At 35.8% G+C, this 14322-nt stretch overlaps 2 protein-coding genes across 7 annotated transcripts in view; both read left to right on the top strand.

Moving 5' to 3' along the window:
- The window catches only part of LOC128890865 (dynamin), a 29376-nt gene extending 21428 nt beyond the window's left edge, over window positions 1–7948 (top strand). For all 6 annotated transcript variants that reach the window (XM_054149805.1, XM_054149800.1, XM_054149801.1 and 3 more), the window contains one exon: window positions 6881–7948. In XM_054149805.1, coding sequence (XP_054005780.1) covers window positions 6881–6944 — 64 coding nt within the window. In that variant the 3' untranslated portion in view covers window positions 6945–7948. The remainder of the gene's footprint in view (window positions 1–6880) is intronic.
- A 3670-nt stretch (window positions 7949–11618) lies between these two features.
- Window positions 11619–14317, top strand: LOC128890598 (uncharacterized). The gene is made up of 2 exons (XM_054149250.1): window positions 11619–12212; window positions 12515–14317. Exons 1-2 carry the CDS (start codon window positions 11937–11939, stop codon window positions 13583–13585), a joined length of 1347 nt encoding a protein of 448 aa, XP_054005225.1. The 5' UTR covers window positions 11619–11936; the 3' UTR covers window positions 13586–14317.
- Window positions 14318–14322: the final 5 nt, after the last annotated feature.

Here is a 14322-nt window from a genome sequence, read left to right as displayed (position 1 = left end):
GTTGAGTAGAAACAGTGAAGGATTTCTCAAAATAAAATATTCCTTCAAAGTAACGTTAATTAACAAAGTCAGGAAGTAAAAATTAGCCAACTTCTCAGGCAATATAGTATACATTCTTGTGGATTCATTTTCCATTTATAAACATTCAAATGCGCGAGCAAATAAATTTTATCAACCGAAATCACTATCGTAAATGATACTGACTGGGTGGAATCTGTGTTACGGACGTTACAACGAAAGACGATAAGTGAAAAAAAAAACCTGTGATGGGCCGAATCACCTATCGGTGTTCTTTTTATGCTCGTACCGTCAATTAAACAATGAATCGATGTTTCGTTTGGAATAATCCTTCGTATAATTGTTTATTTGTACCACCGTGTATCGTGCGATCTGTACAACGATACTCGTCGTGTATCGAGCCTAAAAGAAAAGGTCCTCGAGAATAAACCCTCAGCTTTCGGGACTGGATCCGATGGAACCTAGCGTTGACGATGTTTAGCGATGTCACCGTTAACAGTACTAGAAATCACTAACGGATGCAAAGGAAGTAATAATTAATCTCCATGTGAACACTAGAATAATATTGTTATCGTACCTAGCATTTAACCGTGGAACCGAGAAGCGAGTGTACACGCGTTTGTGGCAGACTGATTAGTTTGGACATCTTAACCTCTTCAGGGTCGTATCCATTTTTTTGTTCGGAACGAACAAAAATGCGAACTGATACATTTATCCACGACGTCTACCAATCTTGCCCTGTTATATTGAAAAATGAATTGCGAATAAGTATTTATCGTTGGTTTCGTATCAAGTATTTTATTATGTTTATAATTAATATACAATTTTTTAAAGAATTATGTTTTAAATGAGTCAGATGTAATCTTTATGATACCTGTAGTGTACGTTATGTATGTTATAATATACATAATGTAAGCTTTGTTAATAATTGATATACAAAGCATTTTATGTCTAGTGTTATCGTGCAGTGAAGTTATAAAATGCCGAAAGCGTTTATTAATAAACTGCTTGCTGAGCTTTGTGATGAATATTTATTTACTCTGAAAAAAAAAGCAATGTTATAACGTTAAGTTAATTACAAATATTTAATCCCTAATTTTAATGATTACTTCCACGTTACATTATTTAAATTAACTTAAAAACGAAACGTACAGATATGTGCCAGTATCCCCGAAGAGGTTAAGTACTTAAAAATTGTAACCTAGAGTGTAATCTTTAATTTCCTAAGAACCCGACACGTTCGAACGAAATCGTTTTCTTTTACCTCGTTCATTTTATTTTCTCTCATTTCCCTCGATATATTCGTATCGTTCTCGAGATTGGTTGCGTTCGAATCTTTGTTTGCGCAATAGAGAGAGAGGAAGAGGAAAGAAAATCGCGCGAAACCGTGACCGATTGAACGGAAACCACTTGACCGTGACGCATCCTTCCACGCCACGGATTATTATACATGCTTCCATCTAAGAGCCTTAACTATAGCAAAGTTCTAGTTCAAACAAAGCTTACACACACCGTGTAGCGCGAAGTTAAGGGGTAGGACAAATTTTATTCGAACAGTAAACATATGGTGTTGATTTGTAATGTTTATACGATCGAGCAGCCTAATTTCTACTTATTCATCCTGTAATACTTTCTTTTGTAATCTAATTTTGACTCGATGTCTAAACGGTTTTTTATCTTTTATTCATTATTCGAAATTTTTATTTAGACAAAAATTTGTCCTATCTCTGGCAAAGTCCGATCTTGTACATCGCGGGCTGAGACCCAATTGCCGTCTTAACGTACGGGCACGGGTGCCCCATGCTAATTTGTGCAACGTTGAACACATACGTGACGAACGACATTGGTCACTGGAATTGCCCATTGCCTTTGAATTTCTTTTTTTTTTTTCATCTGCGATATCTAAACGAAATAAATTCAACAAGGGTCCCAATGCACTCATTTGCTCGGGGGCCCGCAACGACGTTAAGACGGCTCTGTCGAGAACGTAACACGAACTGACGCGCGTAAACGTCAACGGAAGAATCGACGTTGGGATGAAAGGTGGAACGAAATCTGCAAAATATGTAATTAAGTCGATTAACGGAAACCGTGACTGGCGCCACGATTATTTCCACGGGGTATTAGATCAGTGATTCTTAACTACCATCAAGCTGCGAGCCATCGTGCTGTAAATATTTGGCAACTGATTTTATGAATTCTTATTTTTTACCTGTCTTAAAATTGCCGTTACAATTATCAAACGATTTAGAACTGTAACGAATTGTTTATTTTCAATTCGAAGGTTCTTAACCCTCTTTGATCGAGAAAATTTCAAAATAAATTTTACTGGTAACCTAATTTAGGATCATATAACAGGAGCATTTATAATAAATACGTATTTTTAAAATGCAAGTACACCAGCAGAGAAACTATTATAACGGAAATGCTGAAATTATTCTCTATGCATTTTTACTAAGTACTCTCGAAGCCATGTGATGCCAGCATTGGTTCCAAACTCGCGCATACGCATCGTTAAAAGTTGAATGCGCAGTACTGTAGCCAGGGTCGGCGTTCTAGTTTTGCAACCTCGTCAAAATTCACAAATCCTATCCAGACTTGTTTACTTTAACATCTGATCTTCAAAACAATTTTTTTAATTCCATCGGGAAAATCACTGTCACCCATATATGGATGACGTGGCGATCAACGTGTTAACGGAAAACACTGACCAATCAGAGCGCGCGTATGCCGGTTGAGCGTAGGCTACGCGCTAAGTGACAGCTCTTGTACGCTACCACGGCCGCTCCACCGGCATACTCGCGCTCTGATTGGTCGGGGTTTTCCGTTAATATCTCCTTAACGAAGCCGCGGATAACATTTTCGCTAAGGAAAAAGTTGTTTCAAATCACCTCTAGCCTCTATGTACAGGGTGTCCCAAAAATGTTGGAAGTCATTGAAAGGGGTGGTTTAGGAGGTGATTTGAAACAACTTTTTCCTCAGCGAAAATATTGTCCGCGTCTTCGTTGAGGAGATATTAACGAAAAATACTGACCAATCAGAGCGCCAGTATGCCGATGGAGCGCTCGCGGCAGCGTATGAGCGCGGCCGCCTAGCGCGTAGCCTACGCTCAACCGATATACTCGCGCTCTGATTGGTCGGGGTATTTTGTTAATATCTCCCCAACGAAGCCTCGGACAATATTTTCGCTAAGGAAAAAGTTGTTTCAAATCACCTCCCGAACCACCTCTTTCAAGGTGTTACCGCGACTGTAAATTTCAACCGCTTATATCTCAACAACAAAGCGTCAGATTGCAAAATTGTAAAGGACCTTTCGATTCGTACTGGTATAAAGACTTGATCCTGAAAAAATGTCCCACAATCCTTCTATACTTTTATCATTTTTGGGCGTGTTAAGGGCGTCACTGTAATGGTCAGATTAGGCATTACTGACGCAACAGATAATGCAAAAAAATGCATGCGCGAATAGGAAGCAACACTGGCATCACAGCCGAACCTCTCCGGCCAGTATTGGTATTTTTATCAGTTTACTCCTGCAGTTCATGTCGTCCGATAGTTGACAGCAAATATTCTCTGTGCATCTATCTTACGCATTTTCAATACTTATGTTACGTTTATACCTTTACGACGTTAATACCTTTCAACAACTTTCGCGTTCTCGTTACAAATTACTTATTTTACGTCGTTGCATACTTGTGCATTTCTCGATTCCTGGGAGTGTACAAATAAATTGTCACTTGTAGAAATAATTTTTGAAATGTGCAGTAAAAAATAAAGAATCATCTAAATAACGTGTCGAGCTTAGAAAAGTTAAGAATTACTGTGTTAGATCGATTATATCCGTGGCCAGTCGCGGCTGAACTAAGTAACCCACGTGATGTCAATGGCGGGTCCTTGGAATAACGGGCACAGAAACATTGATTAAATCCACAGTTTCGCGATATACGCAGCTTCTTGGATAGTTTTAATGTCGCGTAGCGTCTTCGTGATCATTTTTTATACTTGCTACAACTCGCTAATTTTTATAGAAATTTTCTTCCATGTCCGAGAGAACAGAGGCGTTCGTTGAATTCGTCGCCGATCGAATGGTTAAATTCCTCCGATGTATAATCGTAAAAAAATTGCACGTAATCGAGCAAGGGACGCATCGACGGGGTTACTTAGCGAACTAATTTCCGGTTTGTGCACTTCACGCGACTCACACACGTTGTAATATCGTGCGAACACACGCGCGGTATGCATACACTGTTTTCCTGCAATATAAATGTGTATATAGGGAATAACATGTTATAGATTATAAATATATATATCTCTATATATAAAAGAATGAGAATTCGAGAGAAAGCCTATAGATTTGTGACGACCGGAAACGCATTTCCGCTGGGGAAGTGACATATCTGTTTGTCGAAATTAGTTGGGAAAATTTCTGTTATTTAAATACGTTACCTTTAGATACTTTTCCATACTTTCTTTTGAAATTTAGGAAATATTTTGCTACTCACTCGGATGTGAATCAACAAAGTGTTTCTCCAAATCTTACTTGTGTAGACTTTCCAGAATGCATAATATATTAGATTGTCTAAAAAGTTTCTTTCACAAGTTACACTCGGCTGTTGTGTCTTAATCGCATCTCTTTTACTTAAATTATCCTTGGTAGATTTTGAAACAAAAATTTCTGAGTATTACGTGCTCCCTTGAAAAGAATTTCTGTTACAAAAACTGTTCCGTTGTGAAATAAATATTTCAAAACTTTAATTTAATCAAGTTCCATACAGTATGTAGAACTACATATTTGTAGTACACTGTGGACGTTTTATTTGACATTTTTATGTTCAAAATTAATTAAAACAATTGAAAATTTTTATTTAATCCCTAAAATGTTAGATAAATGACATTTTAATGCATTTCTTTAAATCTTTATTATTGTATAGTGCACTCTGGAAGTCTAAATATATACTACATAGAGAAAGAGTTTTGCATATTGTTGATGTAACGAATTTTATTGTTAATTATAGATACGCTGTTTTCTATGCGTTCACTAATCTTTTATTTTTATTTTATCGAAATCTTGCGTGCGATCGAACATGGGGAACTATGATTTTCCCCGCACGCTGGAATGCGTATTCGCGTTCTTTATTTCTTTGATTGAATCCCCATATCTGCTGGCCTTCAATATTTTCCCTTTTACGCATCCCAGGATTTTACTTGTGAAGTAATACCAATAAAAAAAAAGAAAAGTCATATTTACGTACATAGAAAAGACGTTTGAAATTGATAAAGTTGTAATTTGATTCACTTTTAGATTTAACCTTTTAACTGCTCGAGTTAAAAAAAAAATACAAGATATATAAACATTTTAGTTTCTGTAATAATTGCATTAGTTTTTCTATTCTATTCTATTAAATTAATTCAGTTTAGAGGCTTTCTCATTTATTAACTTTGCAGTGGAACGGTTAATGAACGAATGGAACGATAAAGAATAAAGTTCGAGCGTCCTTTTTATGCACGATCATTTTTGCATGCGTTTTTCATCATTGCTTGAGCATGTTGTGCAAATTTGTTGAATTTCTTTGGCAGATCATGCTTCAGTTGTATCATCTATTCGTTTATATAACTTTATGTAAGAATTTTTATTCGTGCATTTCACGTTACACAATCATCTGTCGCGTATTTGTTGCTGTTATTATTCTGTTATACAATATTACTATATTTTTTATCACCAGTCTTACAATATTGGAGCGATATTCCATTTTATGTAAATTCGTTCGCATATAATGATTTAGTTACAGTAAACAGTATTTCTGGTGTTTGGGTAAATTCATTTACTTTTCGTGTCTTGAATATTTTCATACAAGGTGTGACCAGAGTTAGGTATCATTAAAATAATCACTCGAACAAAGATTCAAATGCAATTTGATTTGATTAAATCGAATGACAAAATGTATCTTGATTCAACGAGTAAATATACATTTAAATATATACATATATATCCTTTACGTGTCAAACGTAAATAACTTTATTCGTTATTATTTGACGGATAATAGATTTTAATTTTCCGTTTATTATTCGGTACTTGGAATTTTTGTTAGATAAAGATTTTGTTAGAGTTACAGTTAGGCCTTATTTGAATAAATGTTCAAATAATAGTTGCATATAAAATGAAGTTTGTGTTGAATTGATGTGAAACAGTTAACTCACTGCATAGCATAATGTGCCGTGTGTAATAAATTCATAGACACGTGCATCGTTTGAAGGCATCGTTTAGAAGGCATCGTTCGAAGGCACCGTTTATTCGTCATATTTATTCGTCGTTCAGCTTTTCGAATAACGATTGCATTTGATTTGAATAACGGTAGATTTTTATTCTGGCTAGAACAACTATGCACGTACCGGTCCGTACGTTATTTTCGTTCGAAGCAATATACAGGGTGTCCCAAAAGTCGGGGAGGAGCCGGAAATGGGGTGTAGCTGAGACGATTCTGAACAACAATTTCCTTTGCAAAAATGTCTTATGGGGCTTCGTTAAGGAGATATTAAGAGAAAACCCCGACCAATCAGAGCGCGAGGATGCCGATGCAGCGCTCGCGGTAGCCAATGAGCGCGGCCGCCTAGCGCGTAGCCTTCGCTACCGCGGCCGCTCGAACGGTCTACGCGCGCTCTGATTGGTCGGGGTTTTCGCTTAATATCTCCTTAACGAAGCCCCATCCGACATTTTTGCAAAGGAAATTGTTGTTCAAAATCGTCTCAGCTACCCCCCATTTCCGGCTCCTCGTCGACTTTTGGGACACCCTGTATAATATCGCGCGTGTCTTGGACGCGCAAATCAACATCACCGAGTATTTAATCGCTATCTGTGTTATAGGCGTCCCGTACCCAATATTCCTCCCCGAATTCCCGACAGGCCGTACTACGGCCGATTAAACTGAGCTAGTCCATGGAGAGCACACTACATCTGTGCGCATCCACGCCCGAGAGAGTATTCGAAGGAATGTCGTTCTGAAACGAGCCGATGACCGGGAGATACGTGAGACAAAGCTCAGGACGAATCTTGGGAGAGACGTCACCCGACGTAACGACGGGTGACGGTCGCGAATCACAGAGGGTGAGAATCCTCTCAAAGGACTCTGGAACGCGTCCTTCAAGTCGCGCCCTTCTTTGATCTCGATCAACCGCGAGAATTAAGCCCTTCGTCCGTGCGACGAGGATGATCCCAAAGGAGGGACAGCACGATCCCCCATGGAGCAGGAGGAACAAGGCTGTGCCAGAAAAGAAATGAAAGTAAATAGAAATAGAAGAAAAGAATGAGAGGGACCAAGGAAGAAAAAAGGAACAGACGCAGGTGGCCAGCGCAAAGGACTTCTAGTCCAAAGGGGTCGTCTAGTCTGTTGCTCGATGGTCGGCAGCAAGAGATTCAATCCAGTCACTTCTACTTCTACTTTGTCTAAGATTTTTCGTCGTCTTTTATGTTTTATTTATACCGTTGCAAATGTTTAGATTACGCGAGTGTTGGGCTAAAACGTAATTGAAGTAACGATTGACGGTTGAATCGATCACTCATTTCTCTGACGTTGCGCTCTGTTCTTAACGAATCTTTTTAGATTGATATCTAATTTTCGGTTAATCGAACGAGAACCGTTGGTCGTTTGCGACCATTGGTGATGAAATTAATCAGCATTCTTTATCGAACAACTTTTTCGGTGTTTAAGAAATTTAACTAGTCAGAAATATATTCCTGGAAATATTATGAAACTAGAAATAATAATAATAATAATCCGGCGACATTTTTAATCTGGATAATTTATATCGAATAACGCTTTAACTCTGAAACATGAGAAATTTTATGATGCTCGAAAAGGACAGAACAACTTGACAGTCTCGAAACAATTTTATTTTCGAAACCGACAATTTTTACAAACAAATATGCTTAATTAACGATCAAACGATTCATTATTTGGTGAAGCGAAATTCGTGATTAATTTAATCGTTAATCGTCGCGAGCGATTAATTTCAGTAATCGACCACCGTTAATCGCGGTTTAATTTAATTAATTTAATTCTGACGATTAAATTAACAATCGCCTCGTGCGATCAGTTTATTAGTTCGAGAAGAATCAATCGATTAATGCCCAACTCTAGGTTACGTGTAGTTGCTAAGTATTAAAAATGGCGTGCTTGGTGCATGTCAAACTCCAGAAGAACGATTCGTTTAGCTTCGTAGCGGTGACAATAGTGAGTTTTCCGACAAGAAGCGGCGAGGTTAATGGATTTCGTATTCAGAATTTTTACTGTTTTTTTTCTTTTTTCATTTGGAGTTATCAGTATTACAGATACGAATAGAGAATCGACGATCTTTTCGGCAGCGACGCGTAAAATTTTACTCGAGCAGTAGATGATTAATAAAAATGCCCTATAGTGATTTATTTGCGACCGGACGTTTATTCGACTGAACAGTCGTACAAATAAATCTCTGTTCACAGTGAAATATAATTTCACTTTATACAATTAAAATTCCAGTTCTTGTTTAACGAGCAATGGATTAAAAGGTATTCATTCTGTATTCGTTATTTGAAATTTATATCTTCGCTTTATACGCTGTCAAACGAATGTTAACGGGGATATGTGTATCGATTGCAATCTTCTCGAATGATAAAGCGTCTGAATCCTATACCGTCATCTGTGGTGAAGTTCTGCCAATTTTAGTATATTTTGAAAGAGATTCCAATTCTTCTTTAATTTATATTTCATGAGAAAAGAAATTCTATTATCTGTAGCAGCGGTGCGTATAAAGTAATATAAAATAATATATTCCCATTTGACGCAGTGAAATAATCGCTTATCGTAAATTCTGTAATATGTTTTATTGCTGTCGACGATAGGAAGAAAGTATTTGTTTTCAAGGGTCAATTGTTATTATTGGCAAAACTTTTCTCAAGGTCACATTTTCGAATCTTTAAGGTCATCGATATTTTTTAATAATAATATCATTTTTACCATCCTGTTATAAACAACAAAGAATAAATTCCAAATGACTTTAAATGGAAAATCGCGATAGTTTAGAGGAAACTAGAAAATTACGATTATTGATTAACGAATAGACTGCGGATTTTATGATGTATACGTACACTAACATAATAGATACATGCTACACATAAACAAAAGGTATGCGCACCTATACAAAATGAAATAACAATGTTATCATTTTAATTCTGGAGTGTATTCAACATACGTTATGTATATTTTTTTTATGTATTTTTCATTATGTCTGTACGCCATGCGTATGCATGCCACGTGAATGCGTAAAATCCACAGCGTAGTTATTGCTGTTAAAAGTAATTACAGGTCCAAGTTTGGCATAAAGTGATCTTCGATGACGGTATCAACATAAATTGTATAAGAGACTAGATGCTGAAAATTTGCCCAATAATCGCTGGCTTTTGCTTCTTGTCCGAAGACTCGTGGCCCCAAGGTATCGCGTTCAAACGCGATTCGCGGACAATGTGTAATGTGCAACCCGATTACCTCGATTTTAGGTGAACTTACATACGATCATAAGTACACGGTTCTACCTAGAATTTAGCTAGGAACGAAGTACAAAATATGGCTATACAAAAATGTACAGTGAGACTAGCGTCGCCAGTGGAGGATTTGTTGTAACATTAGCGCGGCTTAAGGTAATTGCGCATGAAACATTTCAATGTCGACTGCTACGCGATCGTTGGAACGTCGTCTGCATTTATGTGCGCGCTTGGTAAATAAAATGTCCTCGACGCATAAGGTAATATACCCAGTACTTTGAATATGTTTTAAAAAATAGCTGAAATATTACCTTGATTCGAAAAGTAAAACTAGCCGGAGTTGTGCGAGCGGTACGACGATATAAATATAAATAAATATTGATTATAGTTTATATTATATTATTAAATATCACTTGTAATTCTGTTTAACAACAGTGCGCTGTTAAATGAATTCTTTTATGAACATACATACATGAAATTGTTCAAGTATCGGTTCAACTTTTTTTGCGGTGTTCGAGTACTGGGTGTTTTACCTTACGCGGAACGATTATATTGCAATTGTTCCTCCGCTGGTCGTCACGATACACTTTTGTGTGGTCGTGTTTACCAAAATACGATATGCGATCGACAACAGCATTCCAGTAATAAATGCCTGCGCAAAGCGGCACGCAAAAAAGGAAAACTCGCCACGATCCGGTTGCGACGATCGCGTCAAACGTAACAAATTCTTCTTCTTCTTCTTTTTTTTTTTTTACGATGTAATTTATCGAAGTACGAGTAACGATGCCATTTTACAGCTCGAGTTTATACAACGCGATTTACAAACGAACAACGAACACACGGAATCGAAAATTCTCCGCGGGTGTTTCGACGCTACACCTGTGTACATAAACAAAAAAATATATATATATATATAAATAAAAATAAAAATAAAAATAGAAACGCAATTCCTGATTGATGTACGCGCGATGTTGTTCATGTTTATCTATTTTTACGATTTTATTTTTGCATCTTAATTGTTTAGCTGTTGTGATAGGATGCTTTTTTCGGAGGGACACCGACGAAAGGCGGAATGGCCATGTACGGTGCGCGTTGCGTCCCTCGAGAAATGATAATTATTTTAACGGATGCCAATGTTACAATTTGTACATAGAAATCAAATACGAGTATAGTATTACGTGTCGATGTACATGCTAGGATGGGAGAATCTTTTTGTATTACCAAACTTCACACGTTGATAGCCAATCTGCTATGATACGCGACACCGACTGACGACTAATGTACCTAGGACGTACGGCGAATCAAATAAATGATATTTAATACGAGTCTACCGATTTCTTGTCGTCTTTCGGAATTCTCCAATTCCGATTACTAAATTGTTCTTTCCTGTTCCCTTTGTAATCGGTAGATTACATGTTTTTTAATATGAACTATTCCGTTAGTAGTTATTTATTCTGGATTGTTTTGTAGAGTAACAAAACATTTGTATGGTAATATTGGTAATCTTCGATTATTCAAACAAGTAATTATTTTCGAAAGATGAATGCGACATTCCGGCTGAAACAGCCTTCATCGAACCAAAATGTCATCGAAATTCAATTTTTTATTGATAGCACAAAAATACTTTAGTGTAGCGCGAGAATTCAATGTATTAATTCATTGTATTAATTTAGAAATTAATTCTGTGCCTTCGTATCCAATCGTTTATTACTACACTTTACGCAAAAATATTTATTTTAACTCATTTTGTCACGTTGAATTATCAGCCTTCTAAGTTCTCGATCTGATATGATATTCATTACAGTATAGTATAAATTAGAATGAATCTTTATAAATAATATATAAGAATTATAATATTATGTTATATAATATATATAATATTTTATATATATATATATGGGCAGAAATTGCAAATACTATAAATGTGAATATAATATTATAATTCTTATATATTATTTATAAAGATTTTATATATATAATATATATAATATATAATATAATTATATATATATATTCAGTAGCCAAATACATAATTATGTTGAAAACTAGTATGTTTTCGTATATCTAGTGACCAGTAAATGTTTAAAGCCATTTTTTATAAAAACGGCTGGCCAGATACCCCTAATGTTTTGCACTTTTTTTATGCCCATTTGAGCCTGGTCTCGTTCAAAAAGCGCTCGTCCGGATCGCGACCTTCCCTTGTGAGACGCCCTGTGCAATATGTGAACTGCCTTTCAATTTTTTTCTTCTTTCTTTTTTTGGTTATAATTTAATAAATTTGTGTTATGGACCCCGTTCATTTCAATGTGAAATTCAATATACATTTCGGACTTTGAAAATTCTGTAATATTTGTTGAATATTGGAACCTTTTGGGCGTCGATAAGCCTCGTTAGGTTTAGATACATGTCGATGCAACGATGTGGTCGCGATCAACAAAAAATGAAGCAACTGATCGATCAGATTAATATGCTCGCCAACAATTTGGACGATTTGCGTGCAGAGATTGGCGCGCTAAAAATCAATTATCTCGCCAATGACCTGGAGCTCTCGTCCAATAATCGCCACGAACACCGTGCGAATGACAAAACAAGCGTTTTGTACAAAGTTAAGAAGTACACGAGGAAAATTGGAAACGTTGGTTTGCTGAAGACCAGACACGGATCTACAAAAAAACACGAGGTACGTTTAATTTTACGTCTGTATTTTTAATCCGTTCAATGAATTAATTTTGTATGCCGTAACGTGCACATGTAAAATATTTCTTTCGTCATTAATAAAAACAAATATTTTAGAAATGAAATAATTCGGTTTCATGCTTGACTATATCTATCTTAGAGATTTCCGAGAATATGTAAAATACCGTTGGTTATAAAAAAAGATGTTAAGAAACTACAATTTCTCACAAAAGTTTTTTCGTAAATTGACTGTACATGATTCTGTAATTGTTTCCAACAGTTTTTTTTTTGTAATATCACAATTACTTTTCACAGTTATTTGTTCCGTGTCTTTGTTATCAGGTTTATTATCCTAATAAAACTCTGGATCCGGCATTGCTTTCACCTCTGAGGTATATTTTTCGCATCGGAAAGAAGGGCAACGTGTTTCACATTCCTACCGAAATCACATGTTTGACAGACGAGTGCAGTCAGACTGACAAGAAATCTCGTCAGCAATTTGCGAGACCATCTGTAGATCGAAATTTGACAACATCGAAATACATGGAAAGCGTGGAGGAGGTTATCTCTCCCCACAAAGCTAAACAAGGAATCCAACGACACGATAAAATAATATTCGGAACAAAACGTGCCACTCTTTTTCCACGATTCTCCGAGTTAAGTTGCGAATTAGATTCGTATCCAGAAGATCCCACATTCCTAAATTCGTACACGTTTCCATCAAAGTCTAATCTAAAAGATACTTCGCAAGCCAGAAATGTCTGTTTACCGAACGAAAACGAACAATTTGTAAGCACATACACTCAAACCATTCCTCCGAAAGTAAAACGGAAACGTAGAAATTTCAATTTTCCCTCGAAACATTCAAATCTTAATTTTGCCAAGATAAGGAATGCTGTGATCACAAAGAAAATGATAAGAAACCCCAATGAGAAAACGTTCACAGTATGTAGGGATGCGAGTGACACGAAAGACTATCCCTATGTAAAACAGAAATTGTATGAATGTTCCTGCAAAACAAAGAGAGTAAGCAACACGGTTGAAACAGTTCACAACAAAACGTTTGAGAGAGAATTTTCCATTGAAAAAGATCTAAAAAGATTTAACAATGTTTCCTCAATGAGTGAAGACAAGTTTTCTTATGACGAAGAACTAGAATCATCTCCTTCTATTTCATTGTCTATGGGTTTGGAACAGAATGTTTCTAACAGTTCCAACGAAATTGAAGAATCTTATCCCTGTAGGAAACCAAGGACCTATACAATAAACAAAACGTCCCAGAAACATAATAACAGTTGGTTCGATCGGTTTGAAAGTATAATTTATGTAGGAGAAACTTCTGATTTGACTCTCTCCTCCCAAAGTTTTCAGAATTAAAATACACACTGGATTCTGTTCATCTATTATCTAAAGATACATGTATTAACCCTTTACACTCCAGTGGAATCTTGCCAATTTTGTACATTCTACAACTTGTTCTCAAATTAAACACTTTCATTAATCAGACACGAGCATACATAAATTCACATTGTTTAATAAGAATATTATATTTATTCTTATACTTATAACAGGACATCTCTAATTGTAAGTATATGAACAGTAGAGCTAGCCTGACAATGAGGAGTACAAAGGGCTAGACTACAAATCTATTCAACTTTATTAAATAATGTTAATGCGTCTAAAAATTATAGCCAATAACATAGGTCGATTAAGTGTTAATGCAGATTATAAAACATCTTTATTTTTTTATTTCATATACTTTTAGATGATCGACAAATATTAAATAATATTACATATTTGCCTTAATAAAACAACATTTAATAGCTACATTATGTTTCCGCTTGTCATGCTATTGTAATTCCTTAACGTATTATTGGATTCGCGATGAAAATAAGTTTACTTTCGGTTGGTGATAATTTATAATGTAAAAGCGGAAAGAATTGAACAATATTTAATTTTTAACTATATTTATTTAATCGCAACTCGAATATAATTAATACAGGGTTGTACACGTTTAGTATATAACATCATAACAAAATATACAATTGATAGTTTACAATGTTTCTATATACATATATATTTCTTTGTAAAACTCTTATACTCTTTTGAGACTA

Source organism: Hylaeus anthracinus, unplaced genomic scaffold (assembly GCF_026225885.1).
Source record: "Hylaeus anthracinus isolate JK02 unplaced genomic scaffold, UHH_iyHylAnth1.0_haploid 12001, whole genome shotgun sequence".
NCBI lineage: Eukaryota > Metazoa > Arthropoda > Insecta > Hymenoptera > Colletidae > Hylaeus > Hylaeus anthracinus.
This window is presented reverse-complemented; position numbering and strand designations above follow the sequence as displayed.

Bases quoted from the DNA above. Each gene is read 5' to 3' on its own strand.
- LOC128890598 (XM_054149250.1), top strand. From the start codon at position 11,937: ATGTCGATGCAACGATGTGGTCGCGATCAACAAAAAATGAAGCAACTG. The intron at 12,213-12,514 runs GTACGTTTAATT...TATCACAATTAC, and splicing joins GATCTACAAAAAAACACGAG to TTTTCACAGTTATTTGTTCC.